General features: G+C 42.0%; 1 protein-coding gene across 2 annotated transcripts in view; it reads right to left on the bottom strand.

The window, feature by feature from the left end:
• Positions 1–7,299, bottom strand: part of fibcd1b (fibrinogen C domain containing 1b) — a 144,426-nt gene extending 137,127 nt beyond the window's left edge. Inside the window, exon 1 of one of the 2 annotated variants that reach the window (XM_080476380.1) lies at positions 6,370–7,299. In XM_080476380.1, coding sequence (XP_080332506.1) covers positions 6,370–6,441 — 72 coding nt within the window. In that variant the 5' untranslated portion in view covers positions 6,442–7,299. The remainder of the gene's footprint in view (positions 1–6,369) is intronic. The other variant, XM_080476379.1, reaches the window with a different exon arrangement.
• Positions 7,300–9,518: the final 2,219 nt, after the last annotated feature.

Consider the following 9,518-nt stretch of genomic DNA (forward strand, 5'->3'; position numbering starts at 1 on the left):
AGTTACTGGTTAGTTTCTTAGTAACTACAGTAAAAGGATAATGTGTATATCCCAGCGGGCCTTTTATTTCCTTGTAATTTTTGCTATTGAATACTGTTAAATTTCAAGTGCAGTTTAGATTAAAGATTGAATTCTCACAAAACTGCCCGTTTTGAGAACGGAACGTTTTGACTAAAAGCAGCAGTCCCAAAGCACTTTACATTGATAGTGACATCCACCCACACACCAGTGGTGGCGGCTGCCATGCAAGGCGCTCAACCACCCGTTGGGAGCAATTTGAGGTTCAGTGTCTTGCTCAAAGACCCTTTGACAAGTGGACGAGGGGAGATGGGGGACTTTTGCTTTGAGTATTAGCAATAACAGTCAAAGCATCCTCTTTTCTAAGTTAAACACTGGGATTAAATAAAGATAAAGGACGCTGCTCTGTGTGACACAAGTTGTGTGGCATGAGAGGCACGCTCAATACGTGAGAGTTGGCCGCTCTGCTCATTGGGTCCTGCTAATGTTACGTCAGACCCCCGTTTACACGACATTTTCAAGATCGCATTTAATAGCGTAACAGGGGTCCGTTTTCACGACAATAGTGCTCTGAGACACTGAAAATGCGACGTTTTGAACACAGCTCTCAAGGTGTAAGTTTTCGGAAATGTTCCGACTCAATCTCCATGGAAACGGGGGAAAAGGCAACTCACCTACTCTTTCTCAAACAATTTTAAATTGATCAGTTGAAAAACGTGGGACTGCTCAATGCTATGGTTCACTGTGACACGCTTAAAGGGGTCATATTCTGCAAAATTCACTTTCTAATGGTTTTCCAACAGTAATAATCGTCCCTATACCTGGAGTGACACCCCAGAAGTGAAGAAAGTCTGTCCTCTCTCTCCCTGCTTTGTTCATTGTTTTTAAAAAAGTGTGTTGCTCCAACCAGCCAATCAGAAATCAAATCCTATATAGTGTCATCGGGGGTTTAGCCAATCAAGGTAGGCCCTCCCTTTAACCCTCCCACAACTCGGCAGCTCTGGTCTGGCATTTGACACCACGAGAGTAAGTACTTCCTCCCCTTCCCAAGATGGGTATGTGTGGGTGTAGCCAGTCCAGCACACACAGACACAGCAGATTCTGAATGCAGCTCATATGATCCAATATTGGAATGGCTGAAAATCAAGGAAAAGCTGGATTTGGGACAATAAACTTTGAATACAATGTTTTTAGACCAATAAGACCATGTGAAACTGTTGAAAAGTTTAATATAACCCTTTTAAGTGTTAAATACAAATCTCACTATGAACTATTGGGTTAGATCCTGAATCTGTCGAGACAAAACTGTCCAAGCCTGACTAAGTGGCAGAAAGTTATTGCACTTTGTATCATTTTGTTAATTTCCAGTCGAGCTCATCTGAGCGCAAGATTTCGTCACATCAATGTAAGTCCCAGCTGTGTGTCAAGACGTGTGATTTGACAAATGGATGAAGGGTTGTTTTTTTTTTTTTTTTGGTGGAAGATAACTTTAGCTGTCAGGTGTTTCCTTGATGCCACTCAGAGCGAGGCAGGAGAAGACAAAGGCTTGAGGTTGTTAAGATTTCTGCTGCCGCCATGGTGAGACCCCCCACAGGGAAATCACAGGCCCACTGAACCAAAGAAGTCTCCCTGCTCTTTTCCTCTGGTCTACAAAACCTTCTCTACCTCCGGCCTGCTAGGCAGGTTCATTAGTTTGACAAGGGTACCCACAAAACCGGCCAGCCCACATCTCAGAAGTACAGCCACGATCTTTCCCTCTCAACATTATCCTGTGATTGAAAAGCCATCCAAGGCATCAGTGTGAGCCAGCAACAGGAGGCCTGTTATAGAATTTATGTCAAACTCATAATATAAACTCTTAAAGTACAACTCAAAGAAGCACATATTAGCTTACGGGAGAGTACTATTATTTTTTGGCAGAGCAATCAAACCAAATCAATCAAAATCGTGATTTTTTTTTTTTTTTTTGAAAGGTTGCAATTTTAAAACCCCAAGTGCTCCCTTAAAAATTAGCGGAACAAGGTCTTGATAAGGATGTAAGACTCTAAGTCAATGGCTGCTGATTAGATTAACTACAATGACAATTGCTAATTTGTTCTATTGCTGTTAATTAATGTTAATTTTCCTGCATATTCTGGTCATATGCTTGCTCTGACTATACCAGTGATTTTAATTTACTCATTCATTTAGAGAAGTGGTGTTAAGCACAGCCATGATTCTCTTTTAGTAGGTTTTTTTTTTTTTGGTCTCGACCGACTCCCAGGGGACGTATCTGGCTCTTTAGCTGCTAAATGCTGCACTATGTTCCCCTTTGCCTTCACAGCTTTCTCACTGGAAATGGCTGCCGGGCAGCTAAATAATGACCTGACACTTGATGACTAGACTCAGCCAAGACGTCTCTATACATCCGTTACAATATGTGACCCATTCTACGGTGTAGCATTGTTTTGATAATGTCACTTGATGTCTTGCTTTGATCTATATATACAAAAATCACATTAGTTACTCTCTGTTGTCACTGGAAAGAATTAAGTTTGAGAGGAAATGATTGACAGTTGCGCAGTGCAATGTCCTTTTTTGGGGGGGGTTTTCCCCTGCAAACACGATTGTTTTATACATATCGCATATGATCTGTCACTGTGATGCCAAAACAGGGTGTCGCAACATTTCTTATCATGAGTGCAATTTCAAGAACATTATCACTTGCCATTTAACATAAGTTTTTTCAGTATCATCTCTGCTGAGCCGTTATCAATAAAGTCAAGTTCAACCCCGTCTATTACAGAGGAAAATTCTTGTCACAGAAATTGCAAAATATGTGCACATCATTGTGTCAAACAGTGATAACATGAAGCAGTTCAAACGACCATGACAAATGATGGAAGTGAGTGGTGCGGTGGATTAAAAAACCTTGTAGTCCATTGGTTTCCATAGTGATAAATGTGGCGTTGGCGAAGGTATGCGCTCTACCGAGTGCCCGTTCTAGCTTTGTATTAGAACAGGGCATGTTGGGAAGTGGGGTCGACTAAGTTTAGAATGCTAAAAATGTGGGTCCCTCAAGAAAAACGGTGTGGAACCAATGACAGAATCTGGCTTCGTAGAGACCAATGCACACCAAACTCCCCATGACGGTGTGCAAACCCAAAGAGCTCATCCTGAGAAACAGGAACTCATCGTTACAAAATATAAAAAAGAAACTGTATTTTACATATAGTGTCTTCATGAGGTTCCTTCATTTATTTATTTAGTTAGTTATTGATGTTTATTTCTTGACTTCACGACATTAAAAGCTTCGCGATCACGCCTGGTTTGTCACAGTGTTTATATTGTGACGGCGTGTAGTTTAATTTATATAAAATGATCCTGCTGACGGTTGGAAAAACATGAGCTACACAAACTACAGTATGCATGCACTGTGAAGGCAAATCCTCCTCAATCTTAGAGCTTCGCGTTTGATGTGTTGGAGACACGTAACTATTGTCGGATGATGTGCAAAGTTATTGATTTGTTGTAATTTTTATATATTTTTTTTCATTCTTTGATCTGATCGTGTTGACACGGGGTTCTAACGAGGAGCCTCTAAAAAAACAACAGATTGTCAGATATATGTTCCCTCTTTATGTTCGATGTGAGTTGGAGAGCCGTAGTTGTATTGTATGGTTTTCTAGACGTACAGCCAGAGTCCTTTTCAGAGCTGTGGAAAGTTTGGAGTTCTCAGAGTGGTATTGATTACCTCCAGCCTGAGTGGGCAACCCCACTGGGGCTTTACTGCCTTCACTGCTACAGTGTGTGTGTGTGTGTGTGTGTGTGTGTGTGTGTGTGTGTGTGTGTGTGTGTGTGTGTGTGTGTGTGTGTGTGTGTGTGTGTGTGTGTGTGTGTGTGTGTGTGTGTGTGTGTGTTTCCATTCATGGGACATGTGAGGTTACTGACTTATATAAAGCTTAGCCACATACGTACAGGTATCACATTGATATAAAACTACGATAAAAGATTAGTTGGTAGTAATTGCCTTTTTTTGGCCGAGTCAGGAACAATACCACAGAGGCAGTTATAACACTAGTTAACATTCCAAGAAATCAACATTGGTACTTTAACAGCACAACAAAACATTCCTTTTTGTTTGTGTGTCTTACATGGCATTGCGTTTTACAGTCGATGTGCGAAATGTTTTTCTTTTCACCCTTTAACGTCATTCATTTTATCATTCTACAGGCAAACAGCAGCAACCTTGAGTCAGCTCGGCTCTTTCTTTTTCGTCATTCATACAAATCAATCAGCGTTCACGAGCAGTACTATAAGTTATCTGATTATGAGGTCTCAGCTGCTTCTCGTCCACCGAAATTGATTTGAAAGCTGATGATTTTAAGTTGCATTCGAACTGTTGTTTTGCTCCTACTGACTTCCATCTGTTTTGCACGGGGGCCTGGAGTGGCTCCACACTCCAACAAATCGAATATGCAAGACTTACCAGGAGATGTTTTGTAATATCAAAACAAACTGAGAACACAAGAGATCTCTATTACTTGATCCCTCTGTGTCTGAAATGACTGTGTCAATAGCACGAGTCTGCAGATAAAGGTTTGCTGCTACTGCTGCTCAAGATTATAGAGTGGGAGAGAAGGGCTGAGAGAGAGAGAGAGAGAGAGAGAGAGGAAGTATTAATATGTCTGTGTGTGATAGCAAAATAACAAGTGCAGGAGAGGGAAGCAGACTGATGCAGGGAGGAGTGGGACAGATAGGAGCATTAGCCATCCCCATTTCCCACAACCTCCCATCTAACACCCCCCCCCCCCCCCCCACTTGGTCTGATCCACACTGAGTCCTGAAGTTATGGCACATATTTTGCCTTTTTATCTATTGAACTCCCTTCTCGGGATACTGGCGTTTTATTGAATCATTTATATTTTTTTTTCTCAGGAACACAAACATAATAAAACCTGATCACATCACAAATCTCTCGCTCTCTTTTTTGGCATTCTGAAGCAAGGATTCAGGGTATTGCAGGGCACAACATCATCAGTTTATAACCTGGAGAGGACATTCTTGGTATTCTTACGACCTTTAAGTGGTTATAAAATGGGCAAAGCAGCTCGTTACATTAAAATCTGCCAAATGAAGCATATGAGGAATTAACCATAGCCTGGTATCAATCCATAAGTATGACTCAAACGCGGGCCAGACTGTCACTGTGCAAATGACTCAGGCTGAGCCATGAAATCTAAAGGAGCAGGAGACAGGAAGGCACAAATCTGACACCTGCTCGGCTTTGTAAATTGAAAGAAGTGCACCACAGGCATGTTTTTTTTTCTTCCCCCCTCTAACAATGTTATGGCACAATGCACATTATTTTGCAGCCTTGAGCAAACATTTGCTGGAAGTTGAATAATGTTGAAGCTTTCTGGGAAAGCTTCATGCACTCCTGTTACCTTCTTCATGACGAGCTGTTCATGTGGACCAAAGCAGATTACGGCTGCATCTGCTGGGAGTAGATGTCCAATATACGAACTTTTACGCACATTTATTTTACTTTTCAGAAATGTTGCATAACAGCCATTCTCATCTATATCTAAGAGAGATGCGTGTCTCTCCCTGGTTAAAAAGGCAGCCTTTATTGATAATCTGATTCATGTCCCAGCTGATGTCTCCCTTTATGGGCTGTCAATAACCCCCCTACTGACCTTGTGAAAACACATTGACTATTCCCCAAAGTGAGCGCGCACGGCTGCAGCACAACAGCACGTCCGCTCCCGTCTCAATTCATCCGAGCGGGAGACAGCCTAAAGAGCTCTGGAGTGTTAATAGCTATCGGAGGATGTCCGCGTGCCAAGTTTCAACACTCAAAACAACACAACGCAAATGCGATTTCCAGACACCCGAGTAGCCTTCAGTCTCAGCTTAGGCAATTGTGTACAAGCTGATCTGGTGAAGACGCAGCGGAGACGCGCCACAATTATCTCCCGCAGTGATTTTTTTTTCGCCCCTCCAAAGCATAATTCATCACTCCTCCTCAATTAACGCATTTCGCTGACACATTCACGCTTTGTGACACGCTAAACTAAAGTAGCCACGGGGATGGTGTGATCATCTGCGGGTGGGTTTAAAGACAAGCATGACAGGAACAGAAGTGCCAAAGCTCGGGGAGTCGAGGGATGAAAAAAAGAAAAAAGAAAAGAAGCTCATCTGCGGTTCTTATACACTGTCTCTATAGTGCAGTAATTCGCCCGAGAGGCGCACATCAGTAAAAAAATAAATAAATTAAAAAAAATCCAGCGTGGTAACACTGCACCAAGCAGATGCACCACTCCTCACACAAGACACGATGCAGCTTTGGGCAGGTGGTGCGAAACATACCTGGTTTTTATGCCGGGTTCCATCTTCGAGTTCAGAAGAGCTGTTCATGGTTCCCCATCGGTCATTTACCATCCTACGGAGAATCTGCGCATCACATCCGCCCGTTTGTTCCAGGCGACATAGAATAAGCCCACTCTCTCTCTCTCTCTCTTTCTCCCCCTCTCTCTTTTTAAGTCTTTACCTGTGATTCAGCCTACTCCATGAGAAATGTGGAAATGGAGATTTAAAAAAAAGAAAAAATTAGGCAAAACTGGACTTCTGCGCTAATTTACGCACCGTAAAAATCCTCCGAGTTTGTGGATTTGGCGTTATTCCAACGAATTTTGGGGATGAAAATGAGTTTTCTATACAAGCTCCATGTTTTGGACTTCAGTTAGATTGAATTTACCAAAACAAAAAGGAAAGAAAAAGAAAAACCCTCGAAATATTCCGAAAGCGCCAGCGCAGTCCTTCCAGAAAGAAAAAAGAATCCTCCTTGACTCGGATTGCAAAGTGCAATCCACCCTTATTACCAAGACAGTTTGAGGAAAAAGCCAGTGTGTCCAGAACTGTGTCCACTTCTGACAAACAGATAAAGAAAAGACTGGATAGCGCCGACGCCTCTTTTTTTTTTTTTTTTAACTTGAGAATCTCCACTAATCGAGTCCACGGGTTTGGATAGAGCCTCCTTTATTTGCGCCGGTGCTGATCTGGCTGCTGGTACTTCACAGAGTCGCCTTTGACAAGACTGGTGCGGGAAGATTAGCGCGCTCTGCCTGCGAGCCGCACGGGGCGCTCGGTGCCTCCGCTCCGCTCCGACTGTCAATCAGCTGCGTCCCTTTGGTTAACGCGCACCGCGCGCTCCGACTCCGAGGCAGCGTTTCCTCCCTGCACCGCCCCGCGCCCTGCAGCTGTGCCACCGCCTCCTGCACCGCCTGCTGTTTCACTTCCACCCGCACCGTGCGTGGACCCTTCTTTATCCCCCCCCTCCCCCCAAAGAACAGCAACAAATTAGGAGAAATATCCGAGTATTGTGGAGACGAGAGGGTTAACCAATAACCACAATCCTACAATATGGAAGATGATGAAATCCTTCAAGGAAAAGTTCCTCTATTTAATTGGAGCGTAAATAACTGAGATCCCCTCTTGGGTTTCCAATTTGAGCAGCAGAAGTAAGGAGTCTTATTTGGGAGTAGCAGTCAAATCTCACCAAGGCAGAAAAAAAAGATGAAACAGAATGGTAAACTCAGGCAACTGCCTAATTTATTTCACAGAAGTTATACTTTAAACCTCAAACACAAGTTTACCTGAGGTACATATGTGCCTGAAGTTGATATATAACTTGATTTTTTTTTTTTTGGGGGGGGGGGGGATTTTAAGTGCAAAACAGAAAAAAACGCATCAATAAAAAAACTACTATTGATTGAAAGCTATATTGAGAATGTGTCAAGCTTCTTCACTATTTCTGATCATATTGACACCTTCCAAAACTCATGGCTTAGAGGTGTCAAACATAAGGCCCGTGGGCCAACACTGGCCTGCAAGAGGCTTCAATCTGGCCTGCCAAACCACCAAGCAAATCATAACAATTTCAAAGAAAACACAGAGTTATTAAGTTCTTAATTGTTATGAACACAACGCCGGCTGAAATATTAGTGACGCCATGATAGATTGCAAACTAGCATCAAAGCTTAATTCAACACTCTTTTTTGGGGACAGTCATTGGCTTCATTAAAATTGGCTTCATCTTGAGATTGTAGTAACTTTTTGGTAGTAATTGTTTGATTTGTCAAAATAAACATTGTCAACACGTATACTCTGCACCACAACTTATTTCATGATTTTTGTTTTCAAAATAGCTTTGCTCTTCAGTTCAACTGATTACATCCATGGCAATATTATATTCAGCCGTCAACTATTCTTCATTCACTTTAGTTTTATTACTGTTATGGAAAAATTGACTCAGGTGTTTAGATTCAGAGGATAATCAATATCTAACCGTGTCCTGGGCAGACTTGCTTAAACAGGAGACATGTTTTCAGTCTTCTTCCTCAATGTGAAGAAAAAGCTGTCAACCACTGACAGGAAGGCATCAAAGGGAAGACGCAAAACTATGGTGGGTATACAAAAAAAAACCTCCTGTGTTTGAACCCCAGGTATAAATTGACTAACAGGTTGCTGGAAATCAATTCCCACCTCCGGTCAGTCCCACATCATCATCAGCACCACCACATCCCTCTCTTTACACACAGTCACTGCTGTCAATAAAGTGACCCACAAGACTGTGTAAGTTTTCACTCAGCGGAGGGAGGGTGACAGACAGATGAAGGGAAGCCTAAATATTGGCTTAGGGGCCAAGAGAGACTTCCTGTGAACGAGTGTGAACTCACAAAAAAGATGCTTCTTAGCATCAAGGATGCAAAGAATAGGGCCTCTGGTTTACAATGTATATTGTTAGCAGGTCTGACACCCGCCGATGGATTGAAGGGATTTTGTTGAAATGGACTGGCTTTTCATGAATGACAGAAGAATATTGGTTAATTAATTAAACACTATGACATTTACTATTCAACTTAAAAACATTATTATTATTTTTTTTTTAAAAATCAACATGATTTTCTTCTTCTTCTTCTTCTTCTTCTTCTTCTTCTTCTTCTTCTTCTTCTTCTTCTTCTTCTTCTTCTTCTTCTTCTTCTTCTTCTTCTTCTTCTTCTTCTTCTTCTTCTTCTTCTTCTTCTTCTTCTTCTTCTTCTTCTTCTTCTTCTTCTTCTTCTTCTTCTTCTTCTTCTTCTTCTTCTTCTTCTTCTTCTTCTTCTTCTTCTTCTTCTTCTTCTTCTTCTTCTTCTTCTTCTTCCAGCATTTTCTCGTTTTAGAGTTGCTGCAATAGATAATCTCCTTCCAATCCCATTTGTCTCCTGTATATCCACAGGCCTCCTCACTGGCTCTGCTCTTCTCTTATTACCTGGCAGCTTCATCCTCAGGATCATTTTCACAAAATAGCCACATCTTCCCTTCACTCATGACCAAATCTTCTGAACTTGGTCTCCCTCACGATTCCCTCCAAACTGTCCAACGCAAGCCATCCTGGTATTTTTCCATTGGATACAAACAAAACAACACATAGGATATTTGTCTGTGGCTCTCCTTTTTCTTTCCCCCCCCAATCCATT

The sequence above is a fragment of the Lipophrys pholis genome (genome assembly GCF_963383615.2).
Source record: "Lipophrys pholis genome assembly, chromosome: 12".
NCBI classification, from domain to species: domain Eukaryota; kingdom Metazoa; phylum Chordata; class Actinopteri; order Blenniiformes; family Blenniidae; genus Lipophrys; species Lipophrys pholis.